The sequence below is a fragment of the Onychostoma macrolepis genome, chromosome 24 (genome assembly GCF_012432095.1).
Source record: "Onychostoma macrolepis isolate SWU-2019 chromosome 24, ASM1243209v1, whole genome shotgun sequence".
NCBI lineage: Eukaryota > Metazoa > Chordata > Actinopteri > Cypriniformes > Cyprinidae > Onychostoma > Onychostoma macrolepis.
In genome coordinates this window covers 13,830,924-13,853,060 of record NC_081178.1, presented here as the reverse complement: position 1 = coordinate 13,853,060, position 22,137 = coordinate 13,830,924, and the positions used below count along the sequence as shown (strand labels likewise).

Below are 22,137 nucleotides of genomic sequence, written 5' to 3'. Positions count from 1 at the left end.
CTCCAGTGCAACACTGAGGCCCCGGCCCGGCTATGTGCCCAAGGTTCCTACCACTCTTCAGGGACCAGGTAGTGAACCTGCAAGCGCTGCCCCTGGAGGAGGCAGACCCAGCCCTAGCTTTGCTCTGTCCTGTACGCGCACAGCGACAGTGCACGTGGATAGAACTCAGAGCTTCAGGACCTCAGAACAGCTCTTTGTCTGTTACGGAGGACAGCAGAAGGGAAGGCTGTCTCCAAGCAGAGGATGGCCCACTGGATAGTGGATGCCATCACCTTGGCCTATGAAGCACAAGGTGTGCCCTACCCGCTCAGGTTGCGTGCTCACTCCACTAGGGGTGTCGCATCGTCCTGGGCGCTGGCTCGTGGTGCCTCGCTAGCAGACATCTGTAGAGCTGCGGGTTGGGCGACTCCTAACACGTTCGCTAGGTTTTATAGCCTGCGTGTCGAACCGGTTTCCTCCTGTGTTCTCACCTCAAACGGGTAGTGGCATTGAGAGGCCCGGCTCAGAGTCGGCTTGCGGCGTTCTTTCGCCTAATTCTCCAGAGAGTTCCTTAACCAGGCAAACCCTGTCGAGTCCTCCAGCACTCCGGCGTCCGGACGTGGCGGAGCGTCCGGTGCCAGGCCTTTCAGCCAATGAATTCTTGAAATCTGATGTGAGGCTAGTGCCCATATGAGAGACCCTGCCGGGATCCCATATGTGTATTCCACGGTATGCTTATTAGAGCCGTGTTTCCCCTGGCAGACCACGTTCTGCCATCTCTAGTGATGCAGCCTGTGCCATCTCAGAGACTTCCATGTGCAATAGGGCCCTACGGGGTTACTTCACATGTCTAAATGCCACTTAACCCCCTCTGGGAGGAGGTGACTCCGCAGTGTGCCTCTTCCAAACGGAAGGGCATGCTTCCCAGTGTTTCAAGTCCTACTGTCTGGGTTGTCCAAGGAACAACAGTAGTTGACCTTCTCTGTGTAGAGCCCGGTCCTATCGCCTGCCTTATAGGAAGGATCAAGAGGTCTACACAGGGCACTGGAAGGGCAGCTCCTGTGGCGTTTTGGTAGGATCCCAATTCGTCGGTCATCCGACGTGACTCGGAGTGACCGACTGAAAGGGAACGTCTCGGTTACGATTTAACCCTCGTTCCCTGAAGAAGGGAACGGAGACGCCACGCCCCGCCGCCACAGTTTGCTGTACCACCGCTGAGCGGCCGGGTCACCGGCTCGGCTCCTCAGCGAAAGCATGAATGTCACGGTGCACCCGCTGCCTCTTATACTCACGCTGTGATCAGCGGCAGCTGGATGCACGATCGCATGCCAATGTCCATTGGCTCGCTTAGTTACACTCGAAGTGGATTGGTCTCTCTGGCGAGATCCCAATTCGTCGGTCATCCGACGTGACGTCTCCGTTCCCTTCTTCAGGGAACGAGGGTTACATACGTAACCGAGACGTTCCATGTACTTGAGAAATATTTTTCTAAGACTTTCCCAAGGCTTTTCCTGTCATCATTGTATTGCACACATAGCAATATCTTGCTGATGAAATGTTGTGATATTTCTGCACTCTAAAAAATGCTGTTATTTTTTTTCTACCCAACCGCTGGGTTGAGCCTGTTGGGTCATATATTGGGTTGTTTCTTCCAGTGTTGGGTAGGTTTTGTGTAACCCAGCTGTTGGGTTAGTGGCTGGGTCAATCTCACTGACCGCTTAAACTATACACTATTATTTTATTATGATAAAATATATTCTCTAATCTCAGTACTGTTTGTTTATGGGCAGGTTATGGAGTCAATCAATGCATCTTTCAGTTATGAGTGAAATGCAAGGTGGCGGTCTGAGGTTGGCTATTGTTTAATTATGAAACAATAGTTGAGTTAAATAAAACAACCCAGCATTTTGGGATTTTATTATTATTATTTACAGAAATTAATACCTTTATTCTGCAAAGATGCTTTAAACTGATCAAAAGTAATAAACTTTAATAAAGGCAGTAAGACAAAAAAAAAAAAATAATAAAATAAAATAAATAAATTCAAATAAACACCTTTTAGAACTTTCTATTCAAAGAATCATGGGGAAAAATGGTCATGCTTTCTCCAAAAATATTAAGCAGCACAACTGTTCTCAACATTGGTTATAATAATAAAATTAATGTTCCTTCAGCACCAATTATTAGAATTAATAGCATATTAGAATGATTTCTTATGGCTCATGTGACACCAAATAACTGGAATTATTTTAAATTTTAATAATATTTCACAATTTTACTGTTTTACTTTATTTTTGATCAAATAAAAGCAGCCTTGGTGAGCAGAAGAGACTTAATTCAAAAACATTTAAAAATCTTACAGACCCCAAACTTTTGAATGATAGTGTACGTACATAATACAAATAAAAGTCATTTTACAGATGCTATGCAATCAATCAATCAATCAATCAATCAAAATATATTTAAAATAAGTATAAATTATTGTTATAATCATTAAAATTACAAGTATTTATGGCAATACTTTACAATGAGATTAAATTAGTTAAAATTAACATTAGGTATCATTAACAAAGGTTTTTTTTTTTTTTTTTTTTTAATAGGTCAAAGTTCATTTATGAATATACTATTGTTTATTTTAAAATCATGTTTGTTCACAACCCATTAACTAATGCTAATTTGTGACCCAGGACCACAACACCAGCCATAAGGGTAATTATGAATAATTATGAACAAATAAGCTTTCCATTGATGTATGGTTTGTTAGGATCTGACAATATTTGGCTGATATACTATTGAACTATTGATATAACTATTTGAAAATCTGGAATCTCAGGGTGCAAAAACAATTTCTTAGTTCTTAGTTTCTAAGTTAGCAATGCATATTACTAATCAAAAATTAAGTTTTGATATATTCATGGTAGGAAATGTACAAAATATAATTTTGACCCATACACTGTATTGTTGGCTATTGCTACAAATATACCTGTGCTACTTATGACTGGTTTTGTGCTCCAGGGTCACATTTATATAAATGAGCAAACTTTTAAAGAAAAGACTAAATGCATTCAACTAATGTTAAGAAAGTGTTTTACTGTAAAGTGTTACTCTATTTATATGTCAATATGAAAACAAATGATTACAAAGCAATGATACACCAGTGACAGAAATAGGAAAGGTAGAGTACAGGCTATTTTCCTGAAATGTACTCCTAATTTAAACCATAAGCAATCCATGAACCTCTCATGCCAGCAGGCACAAACAAGGCTGACCATGTTGATAATGAAGCAGCTTGTGTTGTCCTGAACCATCTGGAGCACATGAGGCAAACTGTGGCGTTGCTGCCCAGCGCAATTAACTGCGCCTTCCTCTTGGACACTGTTTTCCTGCTATTGCTGCCATGGGAGACAGACTGCATCCTGGGTAAAGTCCATCCCATTGTCACGACTAAATTTTAATTTCTGCTCACAGACATAACGCCGCAGACGGCTGTCACATAACCACGGGCAGGTGCGCAAGACTCGGGATCTTTCCTGGCTGTAAGTGTGGCATTGATAAATGGACGTCTCGTCCCGAAAGCATACTTTCCCTGCAAATTGTACGTTTTGAAGAAAAAAGATAACTCGACTTATCTAATTTTCCATTAACTTCAATCTGAAAAACTAGGCATGAAGATTTGAGGTATTCCAGTCATGCACCGAAGCGGGCTGAGAAATGACATATGACAGTGTCAATAAAACATATGACAACATTATTGAATTTAATGATGCATTAATATATGTAAATGGTAATAGGCCATATTTCACGGTGTGAATGATTGGGTGCACAAGACGTGTACTTGGTTTGTTGCCTGATCATTAACTCTGAGTAAGACACACAGATCTCCATTCAAAGATCCACAAAAAGCTCCAGGCTTCTAATAAGCTCATATCAGCCAGGAATTCAATCAATTTCTATTATATCTGATATATACAGCATGCATGCTAATAAGCCATCAAACATCATGTCCTCAATTATAACATCAAGGCAGCTCCTATCAAGTTAACTGAAGTAAATGGGATGTTTCTTGTGTGGTTTAACATCACACCGAATATGCCCATGGACCCTGAAAAAAACGTTTAGATGATAAAGCATTAACATATTCAGTCTATTTCCACTGCACAATAAATTCCACAAAGTTTTAGACATCAGCTTTAAGACGATATAACCTACTGAACAGACCATGCCAGTGTTATTTTAGTATTATTTATATAACAGGGTATATATATATATATATATATATTTAATATTTGTTTTCTATTTTTATTTAGGTTTTATTTGTATATTTTCAGTTTTCTATTTTTAATTTTTGTCATTTTTTATGTGCTTTTGTATTTTTTATTAGTTTTTCTTTTTATATATACTTTCATTTAGCTTTCAGTTATTTTTTTGGTATTTTAATAATTCAGTTAAAACATTTGTTTTTCATTAACTATTATATAGAATATATTTATTTATATAATTAGTAAAAATGTTTAACTATTTATGGTTTTAAATTTTACAACATTTTACATCTTTTGTTATACACAAACACACACACACAAATTATTTTAATATGAATAAATGTTTTCATTTATTGATATTAAATATGAATTTATTTAATATCAATAAATATTGAACCAAAACGTATATTTGTGCTATACTTTAGTTACATTAATTTTCGGTCTAAAATCCATCCAATAATCTCCATCTTAACACTGGAGAGTCATTTTTGACACAAAAAGTGCCTTTGCCCCATCCCAGAGGATCCACCCCCTAATTAAACTTCCTCTACTGTCACCAGGTCCCATGTGGGACAAGGACACTTTAGAAATGCTAAATGTATTTACATGGCACTAAAGCAAAGGCGCAGCACATAGCACACGTAATGTTGACTTGTCTCTAAATAGGATCGCTCCACGACAAAACAAACATCGCTCAGATCTAGTTAACATTTGCTAAAGGTTGCACAAGAACAATGCGATCTGGAGAGGAATATTTGAGTCTGTTTTGGGGAATGAAATCTAATCACGCTCTTTCTGTCATGGTAAATGCTAATATCAGATGCTAATATCAGATTATTGGTGTCATATGCAAATTAGGATTTACAGAACTTCTGTTCTTCAGAACTGTAAGAGGAAATCATGTGTGAAATAGTAATATTGGCCCACGAAAACAGTGGCCCCAAAACGTGTTTGGGCACTTTAAAATGTCTGAATGTCACTGCATTTGAAAACAAATAGTTCTTGGGGCAGCTGTATATGACCTTTGTGCTTTCAGGCTGATAGTGAAAAACAAATTGATTCCATTGACACTTTAATGGACTATAAAGAACAAATCTAGAAATAAATACTACAAAATGACCCATGTTTTCTTGTGAGATTAACCAGTGAGTGCACTTAAATACAGTATCCTCTTTGACATTCAAAAACATTATTACATAGCAAATTTTCAGCATTTCACCTCTCACTGTGAGTAAAACTATAATTACACCCATAAACGAAACATTACTGACCAACAGAAACATTTTGGACCACTGCGACACACTAGGTTCATTTTCAGCTAAAGAGCTTCGCCTGTTTTCACACTGACAGAGCGCCCGCTTACTTTGCATCTCATTATGCATTTGAGACGTTTTTCTGCATATCTTTCTCAGTATGAATAGTTTGGCGGTCAAAGGGCAAACAGTTGGGTTCATGTAGAGTAAACCAAATGACGTCAGTTTCAGTTTAAGAGTGTCATGGCAATGAACCGTCTGAGGCCTCTAATAATTTCCAGAGCACAAAAGACAGTCTGCATATTAATTTGGTTTTAAATTGTGTGGCGTGGACACGCTCTGGTTACTCTACGTTCATGCAACATAATTTATCTTCATATGCACCATACAAAGACCAGGACGAACATAAAAACAACATTTTAAGGCTAAAGCTTTCTCCTTAATAGACCAGCAAGTAAACCTTTGAGGTCAACACAGAAAGTAAATATGATGAATTAACTAATATCAGAAGGCGTTTATTCTGATAGCAGCAACAAAGGCAATTATTATTAATGACGATGTAGTTCTGCTTTCAAGTTCTTTGTAAACAATAATATAGTTTTGAGAGGCAGGACTAACACTTTTCTTGGAGGTTATTAGAAGCATTTTTAATTAGCAATTTCAAGCAAGCACCACTGTCATCACCAACAGGAAAAGTAGAAAATCCATCATCATTTACTCATCCCACAAACACCTTCAAAAAACTCCAAACAAGATTAATATAATAATCCATGTGACCTCTATAGTATGAGTCTTTTACTCAAGTACTGCCTCAACTAAATCACTGAATCAGTGAGCTGAATTTTTATTTATGAACGAATCGGTCTAATTCATAAATTAATTATTCAGTTCCATTTGTGAACCAGATCAATGTTGAAAAACACACAAAAAACCTGACTGAGTCATTTATCCATTGACAGTGGTTCTTAAAGGGATAGTAATGAAAATTCTGTCATTAATTATTCACCCTCATGTCGTTTCGAACCCGTGAGACCTTTGTTCATCTATTGAACACAAAGATATTTCTGATGAAATCCGAGAGCTTTCTGACCCTGCATAGACAGCGTTCAAGGCCCAAAAAGGTAGTAAAGACATCATTAAAATAGTCCATGTGACATCAGTGGTTCAACCTTAATGTTATGAAGTTACAAGAAAACAAAAATAATTTATTCAACAATTTCTTCTGTTCGCTAACACAGCTCATTATATGAATTCAGAACACCTAATTCATAGTTTACAAGTAATATGAACTTTTTTTGGTCAGTTAACAGATTAAGAACTGTTGTTGTATGGAAAAGAGCAGTGGTTCTTATTTTTTGTTTTCCGCTTAAAATAACAGCAGCATACAGGCTTGGAATAACATGAGGGTGGCAAATTATTCCTTAAATTGCTCTTTCCATAAAAAAGTATGACATTTTGATGCACTGACTTTTTTTTTTCTTCCTAGACTCAGAAAACTGTTTGATTGAGCTGTAAATCTACATGACTGGGTTTGCTTGACCTGGAAAAAAAGCAAAACATATGTTACACTTGGGGTTTCTGGAAGATTTGTAGATGGGAAGATTGCAGGAGTGATTTGAATTTGAGAAAACGTAGAAAAAGAGAGCAGGACTCCTTAGGCAATAACACTAGTCAACCTTTCTCTCTCTGCATGTCTCCCCCTCTGTTCCATAGAGTGTCTTGTTAATCATTCTCAGGGCTGCCCTTTGCGGTTTCCTGCATTACATACTGCTATAAAATCTTTATGCCTCGAGAGGATCTACAACTGTCTTACCGATAGGACCAGAATACAGAAAGAACATCACAGCAGAGAATCTATACAGTATTCAAGGGATGCACAGAGCAGTTATGTTCACTCATGCCCTATAAGTATTGTAAATGCAAAATAAATTTACAATTTGTGTGTTTTATAACAATATTACATATTTTACACACATTATGCAGGAAATTAATACTTTTTTATTACTTTTTTCATTAAATTGATCAAAAGTGACATAAATCATATTTCAAATAAATGCTGCTCTCTTTTGAACTTTATATCAGAATATTATAATGATTTTTAAAGGATCATGTGACACTAAAATTCAGTTTTGCCATCAAAATAAAATTATATTTCAAGAAACATTAAAATTGAAAATAGTTGTTTAAATTGTAATAATATTTCACATTATTACTGTTTTTACTGTGATTTATTCAAATAAATGCAGCCTTGTTGAGCATAAGATACTTCTTTCAAAACATTATAGGATCCAAATTTTGAATGGTATAGTATATACTACATATTAATATATCTTAATAAAAATATATATTTCTACACAATATATATGTTTTACATTTAATCATGTAAAAAGTTCACACAAAACACAAATTTCTAATTTATTCAGTTTGAGTTCAGGTTACATTGTATTAAATAAGAAAATGCAAAATGACAATATTTCTGCTTGTGATTTCATACTTTTGAACCCCACTGTAGCTTATGAATCAAGCTAACAGGGTAATTAAAAAATTAGACCAGGGGTCACCAAGTTCGGTCCTGGAGGGCCAGTGTCCTGCAGAGTTTAGCTCCAACCCTAATCAAACACACCTGAAACAGCTAATCAAGGTCTTACTAGGTGTACTTGAAACTTCCAGGCAGGTGTGTTGAGGCAAGTTGGAGCTAAACTCTGCAGGACACCGGCCTTCCAGGATCATGTTTGATGACCCCTGGGTTAGAAAATTAAAATGTAACACTTTTTAGCAACGCATAGCCAGATGCCAAAAGTGTTCTGACTATAAGAAGAAAATAATAAAAGTAATGTTGTGTAAATCTAAAATATTTTCAAATACAGAACATTCACACAATGTTTATTTCACTATTGTCACAGACACGGTGCTGAAAGTGAGATGTCTTCTGAAGACTAGGCTGAATAAATAATTCCTGTTTTTGAAGTTGAGCGCTCAGCTCATGTCTTTCAGATTTGCTTGCTGATCAAGAATAGGAACTCTTTTAATTGTGTGGACATCACAGACACAAAGCATCCTGATGGTTCACGGCTCACTGTCTGCTCTTATTTATATGCTCTGTTCATACAATCAGCCACAGCCTCGAGCTGACAATATACTTTCTGTTTATCACGACTGGACAAAAAATAGGAGGAGACAAAACAAAAACACTTTTCTCAATTCATCATCGTCACATCCAATTTCCTTCGTGTGACAGCTGAGGCCTAATCACAGTGGAAGGTGGTTAATTTAGCTGTAAGGAGAACAATTTAAAAACAAATGGACCCCTGGTCCCTCTATAGGGGACGAGGAATAAACAAAACGTCACCGTTGATCGTGCCGTAATGGGAAGGGATGACATACGGACATGTACGGCAGACATCTCTCAACTCTGTTCCCAATGTTAAGCTAATGGAGGTCAAGAGGCTGGAGGACGCTGGGGACAGCACAGACAACGAGAGGATGGAATATAACAACCTGACGGCTCATCCGTGAGTGGGTTGAAGGCATCAAGAAATTAGGACAATTACAGTTTAACTTCCCAATTACCAAACTTAATGCACCCTGGATGCAATTCTGATTTAACGCTTCATTTGGTTGCAGAATGCCAGCCCTTCATAATTTGATGAAACCTGACAGTCAATTTAGAAAGCATATTTTGGGAAATAGTTTTCTCTTCCACTGTCGCTTCATATGCGTCTGAGCACAAACTGTCTAAAGAGACAATTCCCAATCTCTGACAAGCAGGGTCAACATGCACCTATTGTTTTTCACAGGGCACAAATGGCAATCCTGGTTCACATCATGCCTTAGGCAAAACATAGTCAAAGAAAAAGAAACTCTATTGGACCGATGATTCATTTAAATGTGAATATCTAACAATTTAAAACCTTTTTATTAACAAATTAAAATTAAACATTAATATCTAACAATTGCAAATCTTCAACGCATTTAGCTGATTTCCAAATAATGCCTAATATTACACACTTATAAATAACATAATTTTAAAGTGTCATTAAAAACGTTCAATAAAGTACAGTTTATTCCATCACAAAATAAGAATGTAGATTATTTAATGCACCAATCAGAACAACAAAAGCACAAAAGCAGATAGGTATCAAAAGTTTAGTGGAAAAAAAGCTGTTCAAAAATAATAATTTTAACCTTGAAATCAGGATTAGGCAGGAAATAGTTTCTTTAGAATCATTCATAATTGAACAAGTAGTTCTAACTTGACTCAGAGAAAGAATTTATTAATAATACTAATTATTATTATTTTAAATTCCATTCAAAATCTAAGATTGGTCATGGCACTTCTGGTGACATGGACACTACACAACTCTGCACAAATGCTCATCAGCTGAGCATATGCTCTGTCAATATACTGACTGGTTGACTGCTTTCCATGCGATCTTGTCTGTCTATTATAAAATGAACAAAGTTATCAGGAAACAGATAAATCATGCAAAACTTGAAAGGGGCACACAAACACTCAGAGAGACACTGTCCATCCTACACGTTTGACAACACGGTGCATAACTACATACTACAGCACTGATTGTTATTCAGTAAAGATGACTGAAGCCCAGAGAGCAGAGCTGTGATGGACAAGTTAATAGTTCAGAGCATATCGTCAGCAATCATACATGGTGAAACAAACTACTCTGTAAATCTCATCATGTACTGTCTCATACACTCCCACCTCACACACAATCTCACTAAATATATGTTATTATCAAGCAGAGCTATTTAGAAAAGTGATGTTTAGACCACAAGACTCTGTGCAGTCTTGTATTGTATTTTGTTCTCATTGTGCTAAGCAAACAAACAAACAATGCTGTTAAAAGTGTATTAATAAAGATGCTTTACACAGAAAACAAATATCATTATAAAATAATAATAATATTAATATGAATTTATACAAGTATTTAAAGTATTTAATTCACTACATATTAAATTATTATTATTATTATTATAAAATTAAAAAATTAAATGCTTTACATAAAAATATTATAAAACAATACCACTACAACTGTCACGAATCTGGTCTGTGGCTTTCTGTCCGATTGCCGGTCGCTATCGCATTATATTGACTCTCACACTACACAGAGTGTTGCACATCACCCTGGACTGCATTTCCCATCACCCATTGCATTGATTGCACCAACAGCTGCGACCAATCACACACGCTATATAACACCCACTCAGTTCCTGCTCAGAGTGTTGTTTAGCGTTTATCGCTCACCTAGTGATAGCTACATTACGGAGCCAGTTTTCTGCCCTAGTTTCTAGTTCATAGTCTAGTCTAGCCTCGTCTCATGTTTTCCTGTTTCCTGATCTTTTCCGGTGTATCTTGGATTAACCCTCTGCCTGCTGTTTTGGACTCTGTTTGCACCTCGCCTGGACTTTTGCTCGTGTACCTGGATTATCTCTCGTTGTCTTGCTCCTTGGGTCACGTTCGCTGCCGATCGACCCCGTCTGTTTATTGGACTGCTCTTGTGTCTTGCCCACGATATACCTGTTTGTCATTGTTTGACCCTTGCTTGTTTTGTGACCACGTCTTTGAATAAAAGCTCTGCACATGGATCCGCACGCCTCTTGTCTCGGTCCTGTAACAACAACTCCTCCTAATAGTAACTGCGATTTAAAAATACTAATTAAATTTCAATGAAATGCTTTACACAGAAAATTATAAATATTAAATAATACTAATAATATTATAATATCAAAATATTTAATTTACTACAAATTAAAATGAAATGCTTTATGCACAAAATATCATAAAGCAAATAATAATGAATATGATGATGATGATGATGACGATGATACTTTAAAAAAATTAATTAATTTACTACATATTTAATAATAATAATAATAACAAATATTATTATTAAATAGTTTAATAAATTAAAATTAAATGCTTTACACCAAAATATTATTGTCACGATTCAAGGAAGCAAGGGAGCCAGGAACGAGGAGACGAGGATTTCACAAATACGAGAGTCTTTCATATCCACGGGGAAACATAGATCACAAGGAATGACGTTCAAGAACCAACAAAACACTAACTGAATGGACTAGGGCTTTTAAAAGACAGGATAACGAGGTAACTAGGGGAGACACCTGGAATCAAATTAACAATTAACATGAGGGAGAAACTGGGTCACAGAACACATAGGGAGCAAAAACAGGTCCATAATCCTGACATTACGCCCCCTCCTGGAAGGTGCGTCCTCGCACTGTAGTAACAACATGGGGAGGGGCGGGTGGGAACTACGGAGGCAGCTCAGGAGGAGGACGAACCCCAGGAGGGACTGGCAAACAAGTCCAAGGGGGCAACGAAGGAGGGATTAGCCAGTGAAGAGACAGGAGGGATTCGGATTAGGAGGCGCACAGCAGGACCCAGGCCACAGCCATGATGATGGCCCACGGTGGAGCCGACGGAGGGAGGAGCCATGGAGGAGGAATGGCAGAGGACTGAGACAGAGGACTGAGGAGGAGCCGAGGGGATGAAGGAGCCTGACGGAGCCAGGGGGATGAAGGGACGAGGCGCAGCTGGAGGAGTGGAGTCCCAAGGCGCAGGATGGTCGACGCCAGACCAAGGCAGAGCCGGAGGGACGAGGGAGCCAGTGGACAGATGGGCCACGGCGGAGGAGGAGGGAGCTAGGAGCCATGGTGGAGTCGGTGGGTCAACTGGCCGAGGCGGAGTCCGGGCCTCAGAGGCTGGAGGCGGAGTCGAGGGAAACTCAGACCACGGCGACGCTGGAGGATGGCAGTCCCGTGGGGCTCGAACCGCATTGATGGTGGGCTGAGGGCGAGCAGAGAGGCTGCCAGATGACAGTGGTGGAGGAGGCAGGAGCGGGTGGGAGGTCGAGCATTTGTGAGCCTTCGGGTTTCCAGGGCTGAACTCAGGAATGGGAGCAGACACTGGAATGTGCTTTCGAAGAGCAGGCACTGGAGGGCACTCTGGAGGCGCGGGCTCTGGAGGATGCTTTCGGGGAGCAGGCACTGGAGGATCGGGAGCCCCCTCTGGGCTGGACATGGAGACAAGAGACGAAGGAGGGCTGGACGGGACCAACCAGAATGAAGGAGAGAGGAGAGGGGGCAGTTCGATTTCCAGATCTGTCTCCCAGTCAATCAGATCCCCCTCCATGTCCAGCAGTCCCAGCTGTATAATCAGCTCACCCTCAGCCACGATGCAGGGGACGGAGCTCCTCTCCGCGCTCTCACTGTCCGCGGCATTCTCCCTCGTGGCAGGCTCTGTTGCCGGCTCTCGCACCTTGACTGACGGCATCAGCGGCTCTGGCTCCGCGGTGATCCTCAGCACTGTCGCTCCGTGCGGCGATGGCTCATGCAGGCGCTCCACGCAGCGTGGAGATGGTGGGTTGGGCACTGGGTCTGGAGTGGATCTGGTGAGATCATCCTCAGGAGAGAGTCCACTCCACGAAGGCGGCGAAATCCTCTCGAGGACCATCTTCAGACGACAGCGCTCTGCACGCGGTGTTCAGGCTTGCATCATAGAATGCGCAGAGCGCATCGTCCGGGTAGCTGGTGGCGTTAGTTAACACAGGGACAGTCTTGTATGGTCCTCGAGAGATCGGTCCCCTGCTCCAGCAGGAGGAGGAGGAATTTGGGCCGGAGAAGGGGATTCATAAGGAAACACACAACGGAAACAAAAAACTGAGTAAAAATGGGAAACAAAACGGAGGGTAGAACACAGAGGTTACTGTATCGGTCGGTTCTTCTGTCACGATTCAAGGAAGCAAGGGAGCCAGGAACGAGGAGACGAGGATTTCACAAAAACGATACCCACAGGGAAACATAGAACACAAGGAATGACCTTCAAGAAAACACTAAACACTAACTGAATGGACTAGGGCTTTTAAAATACAGGATAACAAGGGGAGACACCTAGAATCAAATTAACAATTAACATGAGGGAGAAACTGGGTCACATAACACATGGGGAGCAAAAACACAACAAAAACAGATCCATAATCCTGACAATTCTAAAACAATATTACTACAATTCCTATTAATATTAATTACAATTTAAAATTACTAATTAAATTTCATTTAAATGCTTTAGACAGAAAAATATTGTTTTATAATAATAATAATAATAATAATAATAATAAGGAATTTAAAAAGTATTACATTAAATTACTGTACTGTAATTATTTTATATTGTCACTTAAAATATAAGTAAAATAAAAACAAAATGTAATCTTTAATGTTATGAAAGCGTAACTTGGCATGAAGCATATGGTTTTATTCTTTTATATATTTACTCATTTTGTTTGATACTAACTGTAAGAAATAAAATGAGATGTTCAAGACATGCCATTTTGCTTGTTGATTCTAGTGAACTACTTTTAGTCTCTATACATCCATTGAGGCTGAACACGCCTCCTCTGCCCTAACCTGCACTGATATGTACAGATAGAGTGGGCTGAGAGTGAGTTTCGGTTCATGCCTAATTTCACATAGACGGCATAGAGTCAACCATGTAGTGGGAGAGAAGCCCAGAGGGACGAGTCCACAATAAGAGCAGAGGCTTTATCCAAAGTCAGATTAGCAGTAAGAACATGCACAGCAGCCTTCACTTTCCTGCATGCTCATTAATAGATTAGCATCAGCGCCCAGCGCCACAGCCACACTGCAAATTGTTATTGCTGACTGTAATCAGAAAATGGGTCGCAGGAGTGCCAGGGGATAGTGGCAAAGACTGGCAGAGCATATAAGAGCAAATGAATGAGAGAGAAGGTGAATGATCGCGAGCTGCAGGGATGAAGATGAAGAGGCTTGAAGTGCTGTGTGAGAGAGAAAGAATAGGAAAATCCTTTGGTCAGCATTATGACATTATATACAATACTGCTGGAAGGTTTGAGGTCGGCAAGATTTTTTTTTTTTTTAATATATTTCTGGAAGTCTCTTATGCTTACCCAGGCTGCATTTATTTAATCACAAATAAGTACAAATTGTGAAAAAAATATTACATTTTTAAAATAGCTGCTATATATAATTATATATTTTAAAGTGTAATTTATTCCTGTGATGAAAAAGCTGAATTTTCAGCAGTCATTACTCAGTGTCACACGATCCTTAACAAATCATTCTAATATGCTGATTTGGCGTTTAAACGTCTTATTACCAATGTTAAAAATTGACATTAGTAGTAATATATTTTTATTTAATGCCATGTCAGCATCTTAGGCTATTTTCATGGCAAAAACAATTTACAAAATACAAGTATAACAAATACAATAAAAAGTTATATTACGCAATATTTCTTACATTAACATATGATAAAAATCTAAAACTTTTTCTGGCAAAATTATCCTAAACAACTCTTTAAGTGAGTTTTTCTAAGACATTATAAATGTCTTTAATGGCACTTTTGGTCGACTGAAAGTGTTGTTGCTGCAGAAAAGTATTGATTTAATAATAATAATAATAATAATAATAATAATAACAATAATAATAATTGTATACTGACCCCAAACTTTTTAACAAGCGTACAAGTTTCCTATTATATACTCCATTACCATATATTAGGGGTGGGAGAAAAATCAATTATCTGATGCATCGCGATTGTCTCTTCAATGATTCAGAATCGATTCTGAGCTTGGGTTTTTTCCCCGCACATGGCACGTGTGCGCTAGAGATGCGGCGGACTTCATCGCACAGAATTTTCGCTGTGAGACACATGCACATTGCTTGACAGTGTGTGCTTCCACCCACCGTGTTTTACTTCAGATATGCTTTCATTTATACCGTTTGGAATGCAGTACTATTAGATGCATGAAAGTCGCGCACTGACAGACTTTCACATGCACTTTGTGTTTGTTTGTCCTGAAGCTCGATTGTGGCTGTGGTTAAATGCACTTGCATTTTCATTTTACTTTCATACACACAGTCAGTTATGTTTTCAGAGCAGGACAAAACATCTGATATATGGAAATAGATCTGTGCATTAGTGTGAATGCAGCCTGTTAAAGCTGCCACTGTCTATGATCTCATCAGTAATAATCAAACGGCAATAATGCTGAGGTAAAAAAGAAAAACCCACAACTATTGTCTGTAAACTTTCGGATACTTAACGAACACTTATTTTAAATAAGTAATTGTTTTAAAAAGTAGCCTGCTTATGTAATAAAAAAAAAAAATAATAATAAAGTAAATTTTGCACAAAATTAATTGTGGAAAAAATGTAGATCAAGAATCGTTTTGTAATCGGATCGGATCATGAAGTGCATGAAGATTCCCAGCCCTACCATATATGATAGATAAATATGCTTAACATAAATTGAACCCCCTGCTTTTTTTTTCAGATACATAATTAACCAATTCAGAGATCTTTACTTAAGAACACATTTGAAAAACCCTTCTATTTCCATTACATTTACTTTACTTCCTACATTTTAACCTTTAACCAATTATTTTGCAGACTCCATAAACAGCTTGTCAATTTAAATCTCTTAAACCGCTAATTGGAAGAGCGCACATGGAACTATTAGTGAGATAATCTCAAACCGCCCACACCGTTAACCAGGAAAATTATGCATAAATGTGTTCATACTTAGTTAACTTGCTTCTGTAAGAACTCAGATTCAACTATTTCCTTTTTATAGAAACACTTCTGCATTGTTATGATTTTATTTAGCACTAATTAGTTATTAAGTCCAGCTGTTAGCCCACACATAGAAAATAGAAATAGAAATAGAAAGTGAGCAAATGCAACACTAATTCTCCTGAAACCAAGCCATTACAACATAAACCATGTTCTGGGGTGGTATTGCAGCTGAGCAACTGGGCAAACCGCCAAAAATAAGCGGGTTCAAACCGAGAGCAGTGGAGAGTGGGAGCGCATCAGCCACGGAGGTCACAATCCTATTCTACCTTCAGTTTACCCGGTTATCAAGACACTTGACCCTCATTTGTTCCAGTAAGAAGTATCAGTACAGTTGGATAAAATTAAATTTTTTTATTCAAGGTTTTAGATAACCTTCTATTACCCCACAAGTCCTTATAAGCATCTGTAGTCTGCAACGCAAGCTCTCACACACACACACACGCACACACACACTCAGACGATCTCTCTATACCTGGTGTGTTGAGTAGCCGTGACATTCGGCAGGCGTAGGCTACGTGCTGCTCGCAGTGTTCAGCACTGTTGGTTATAGCTGTGACCTGCTCCATAGAGGCACTGTAGTTCAGCTGCAGTACTGTCCGTCTCTCCCGGCTGGAGCCAGTCACTGCTGTCTGCGCCGGCAAGTTATTCACCACAGTCGTCCAAACCTTGTCCTCTGAAACACGGATCCAATAACGGTCATAAAAAGGTAAACTGACTGGCATTGCAAGAAAACTTGACAGATTCATTAAAATATATGTTAATACTATAACATAAGCATATGCTGTTCATGTTTACAGAGATATAAAAAGAAATGACACTACTGTTCAAAAAATATATTTTAAAAGAACAATTTAAAATCATAATACATGTCAAAATGTAATTTATTCCTGTGATGCAAAGCTCAATTTTCAGCACCATTACTCTAGTCTTCAGTGTCACATGATCCTTCAGAAATTATTCTAATATGCTTATTTGGTGCTTAAGAAACATTTCTTACTATTATCGATGTTAAAAATAAACACCTTTTTTTTTTCCTCAGGATTTTTATTTCATCCTTGCTGAATAAAAGTATTAATTTCTTTAAAAAAATTACCGACCCCTAACATTTGAACATTAGTGTATACCTAATATTTAATTATTATATACTTAATAATGAATAATCACCCCAGAATTTTACCCAACTAAAAGGGCAAAATACATACTATAGTAAAGTAGTTTTTTAAAATAAGTAAATAAGTAATTACAAACTGATTTAACACATTCTGGATCCATGTGTGTGAGTGTAAAAAACACTTTTGTTTATGGCAATATTTCCTTCCACTTATTCAAGTTTTATTTCATGGGATCTAATAAATATTGACATTTAAAAAAAAAAACAGTTTTTGTTTATATTATTTAAATCCACCTGATCCTGTAGCCATAATCTTTCCTTCCCACCTCAAAGAATCACAAGATTTACCCTAAAAAAAATGAAAATGTTAAATGAACATTACATATTTCTGAAATTGACAGACACTTTCTTTTCAGAATGATTTTTGCTCTCTACCGTGTCCTCTCAGGGATTTCCTATGCTCTGAGATGCCTACAGTTCCTGCCCTGAAAAGATAACATTTGATGTCCTGCTGTTCCTACATACTTGAATGTCCTTACATGTAAGACTTCCATTTAATTTAATTTATTTATTTTCAGATCAGTGGGATGACGTGGACCTAGACTGATGAAAGAATGCTCATGAGGCTTGAAAACAAATGGGTTCAGATGCTGAAATGAAAGATTGTCTCGGGAGGCAATAGGAGGGATTTTAAAAACCTTGGTATACAGGGGTTCTTGAAACCATGTAATACTCAGTAAAAGGCTTGATTTATTAATCAGGCACAATCGGTGGGCTTTTTGGATTCAGTGCTATGGTACGCCACAAATAAATAAAAAATGCACATTTTACCTGTCATGTTGCAGATGACTTTAAAAGGACCTAACGGTCCGCTTCCATCTGGGTCAATCCAGTAGGAATCAGATGATCTTCCCAAATGCTTGTAGGCCTCACAGGACTGCTCATAGACAGCTGCGGGTAAGAAATAAAAGATGTTGAGTTAAATAGGAAGTATTTAGTTAATACATGTTGCATAACAGAAGCAGCATCTTTGCTAGTGCAATATATGGAGTACAGATATATATATATATATATATATATATATATATATAGTGCTTGTATAAATACGAAAACAAGTTCGGACTGGTCAATAGCATATACACACTATTTTTCTAGCCTTGACTATTGACCAGTACAACCTTGTTTTTGTCTATGGAGAGGTTTGAGGGAAGTAACTCAACAGAGTTCAACATCTTTTCTATTGACTTATGTGTAACTGGTGCCGTAGTGTAACTTCTAGTCTCTTCTCCTCTCCATCTAACCCCTGGGGTCTTAAAAAGTTTCACTCAGTAGTGATTCCGAACTATTTCTCCGAGAACAGACTTCATAGAGAATACAGACGTTTTCATATCAATCAATAGCTCTGTTTCAAAACCTAGCGAGTGTCTGAAGGAGTCGTAGGTGCCGCTCCAGATGTGAAGGTCATTTTGAAAGGTAGTAAACTTCAATTTTCTGCTTTATGGAATATCTTGTTTTGGCCAGATTGAAGAGCAGCATCACATTATTCAGAGAAGGAAATTCCAGAATGCATTGTAATGAACTGATGCAATGAAAATGAGAAATTAAAACTCATCATTAACTTCAAACTACTGAAATCAATGCTGATTCAAGTTTCCCATGCTTCCATTTGAGTTGTTATCATTTAAACCTGGTAACAAACAAAAGATTTTAGAATTTCGTGTTTAAGCTGCTCTGAAAACAGTCGAAACAAGAAACCTTCTACGTCATTAACACCTTATTCATGGATAAAAGCAAATACGGGGAAAGCAAATATTGTTACGCAGAACCATGACATTTCTCAGAAAGGTCTTCTACATATTAGTTAAACAGAATTGCATTTCTCTTCTGAGTTTCCCATTCTCCTTTTTCCACATTTCCCTTCATTACACATAAAGCTTTTCATAAAACATAAAGCTTTTCTTTGTTCTCCACCATTTCTGTGGCAATGCATTTATGTCACAAGCACAAAAAAAATCCTTAATTTCTAGGAAAGCATGACATCAAATCAGAATAAATAACCAGCAATAAGCCACATGCATGTATGCACGCACAACCATTAAGAAAAAAAGAAAAAAATATAATAAAATAAAATACACCCAAACACACAGTCTTACATGTGTGACAGGTGGCTCCGGTGTATCCCGTCCCATCACAGGTGCATGTGAAACCATCCCAGGTCTGGCTGCATCGGCCTCCATGTTCACAGTGGTTTGGCATACATCTGAAAAAAACAAACACATTTAAATACATGTGTGGTAAACAAAACATGTGAAAGTAAGAAGTGCCTAATATCTCTGATCACATCAATACTTTTTGCTCTGATTTTAAGTTCATAGTTTTAAAAATGTATCAAGACCTCTATGCTCCCATCCACTGTATTGTTTTAAATAGAAGAACTATTTGACCAATTTTGCACACTTTTTTCACTTTTTTTTCTCTGAGTATAGCAACAGCTTTTATAACACAGTTGATGCAGGCACTTAATGAAACACATTACTGAGTGTCACCTCAGTTAAAAACACTGAGAATGTGTTGAAGAGGATGACAATGAGTCATTTACTTTATCAAGGTCTTACTGTCACAATCATAAAAAACTGAAAAAAATGTACACTAATTAAATTTTAACAGTTGAAACACCTTTATGTTCCCCTTTTATGTAACACTTGTATGTTTATCTTGATTTTCAATACACCGATGAATCAAAAAAGGACAAACGTAAAAAAGAAAAACAATGAAATTAACACTCCAGAGGTAAAACAGTTACCATCCACAGTTAAGCAGTGTTATTTTAGTAATATTTATATAGTATATAAAACATACAAATATCAGACACAATTATACAGTAATTAAACTACTGTACATTGCGAGTGCATTAATCATAATACATCAAGTTTGCATATTCAGGAAAAGTACTGAATGTGAAATAACATACTTCAAATTTCACCAAAAATATTGTTCTGTACTTTGAGATGATGTTGACAACATTTCCCCCTTACCCTGAGCCTACCTCTTAGCATCTCATTAGTAATAAAAGTATGTAATTTCCACAAGGCAATCGCACAAACACAAAGATGTGTTTTCAAGCCGTGCAGATTTTCCACCATCTTTTATCTGAAGTCTCAACTGAAATCATAATTAAACCTAAAATTAAAACAATTAACGGCTTCACTGATTTTCTCCTGAACTTAATTAAGAAACAGTCATCTTCAAAGGTGCTTTCAACTGGCCAAGTATAAAAACTGAAATCTGGTGATGTGGCACTCTTTCTGTGCAAAACTGTACTAAACGTGAGCCGTCCACTTCCACAGCTCCTCATACAGTCCTGCCAACTGCACGTCAAATCCATTAACACGGCAAAATGCGGTATGAAATAAAATTAGGGAACAATCCCCTTGGAGCTAATACTCATTAGGCCGGTGTCTCATAGGAGGAGCTGTGACAATGCCATTGACAATGAACCTTAAGTCTGACAAGTTCTTCGTTACTGCTATTGTCGTACTTTTTCAGAGCTTCGGTGCTGTCAAACTGTAGTTTTTGTATAGGATGGCATGTCTCGATTAATTGGGTTACCTCAATGGCCATCTGTGCATGGAGGAGAAAGGTACAGAGCTTACACTGTTCATTAATCAAACTCCAGCAACAGAACTGTCCCTGGAAATTTGAGGCCACTGATGACTCAGTCCAATAATAAAAATTAAGTCAGAGTCAACAGCAACATGTCACTGGGAGATAAGACCTTGGTAATAGCTTCTCGGTAATAGATTTGAAAAGAACCTTGGTAATAGTTGAGCTCTCGCGAGCCAGAAAGTTACAAACATTTCACTATTGTTCCTGGCCAAGCAGAGAGCCGGAGATTGCAGAGCAGTGAGCCTGAACAAGCATTTCCTGTTGCATGGTCACTAAGCTTCCAAGAGATTTCCATCACAATTTTCCAAAGAAAGATAAAGAGCACTAAAGAAAATGTGCGGATATTTGTGTCAAGGAAATGTCTTATTGACGGTATGAAAACTATTCTACTGAACCAGTTTACCCAAAACATTTCTCTTATATGGGATGTTGGATGGTCTAATTTATTCTAGCAAACTGATTCATCTCAAATATTCCTCTCTCACATGTAGCATTGTAAAATTTTATTTATTTGACTGAATCGTTTTATAAAAATGATCTCTAATACACAAGTGGCAAGTCTGATTCATTCTAAAAAAGGGATCCTTCCCAAACATTCTTCTCTTATATGGAAAAATGGAGAATTTGATTTATTTGAGAGAATTGCTTTTAAAAACATTCTCTTTCAAATGCAAAAGTGAAAAGTCTGATTCATTCTATTAAAATGACACATCTCAAACAATTCTCTTTCACATGTACCGTAGCATTGGAAATTTTGATTCATTTGAGCAAATCGCTTCATAAACATTCTCAAATACGCAAGAGTGTAAAGTCTGATTCATTATAGTAAAGTGATTCATCAGACACTCTGCTCTCACATGGAATATTGGAAAATATGATTCATTTGAGGGAATCATTTCATAAACATTCTCTCTAATACACAAGTGGTAAGTCTGATTCATTCTACTAAACTGATTCACTGAAAAATTGGATTCTTTTGAATTTTCTCTTATATGCCAATGTGGAAAGTTTGATCCATTCTAGTGAATAAGTCAATTTGTAAAGTTCATATAAACAGTATTTATAATGCACACTACTTTTAAAGTTGGATTTAGTTGTTCACGTTGAATGCAGTCACCCTACTTTAGATTCTTTCAAAAACTCTCTTTGAAAAACACAGAAGAAAACAGCTCTGATTTAATTAAAAATTACATTACCAGACAGTTACTTATT

General features: G+C 37.7%; 1 protein-coding gene across 3 annotated transcripts in view; it reads right to left on the bottom strand.

Annotated features, from left to right (window-relative positions):
• The window catches only part of cntnap2a (contactin associated protein 2a), a 378,859-nt gene that overhangs the window by 141,859 nt on the left and 214,863 nt on the right, over positions 1-22,137 (bottom strand). For all 3 annotated transcript variants that reach the window (XM_058765454.1, XM_058765455.1, XM_058765456.1), the window contains exons 11-13: positions 19,413-19,519; positions 18,091-18,210; positions 16,621-16,821 (exon numbers count right to left, since the gene is read on the bottom strand). In XM_058765454.1, the coding sequence (XP_058621437.1) occupies positions 16,621-16,821; positions 18,091-18,210; positions 19,413-19,519 (428 nt within the window). The remainder of the gene's footprint in view (positions 1-16,620; positions 16,822-18,090; positions 18,211-19,412; positions 19,520-22,137) is intronic.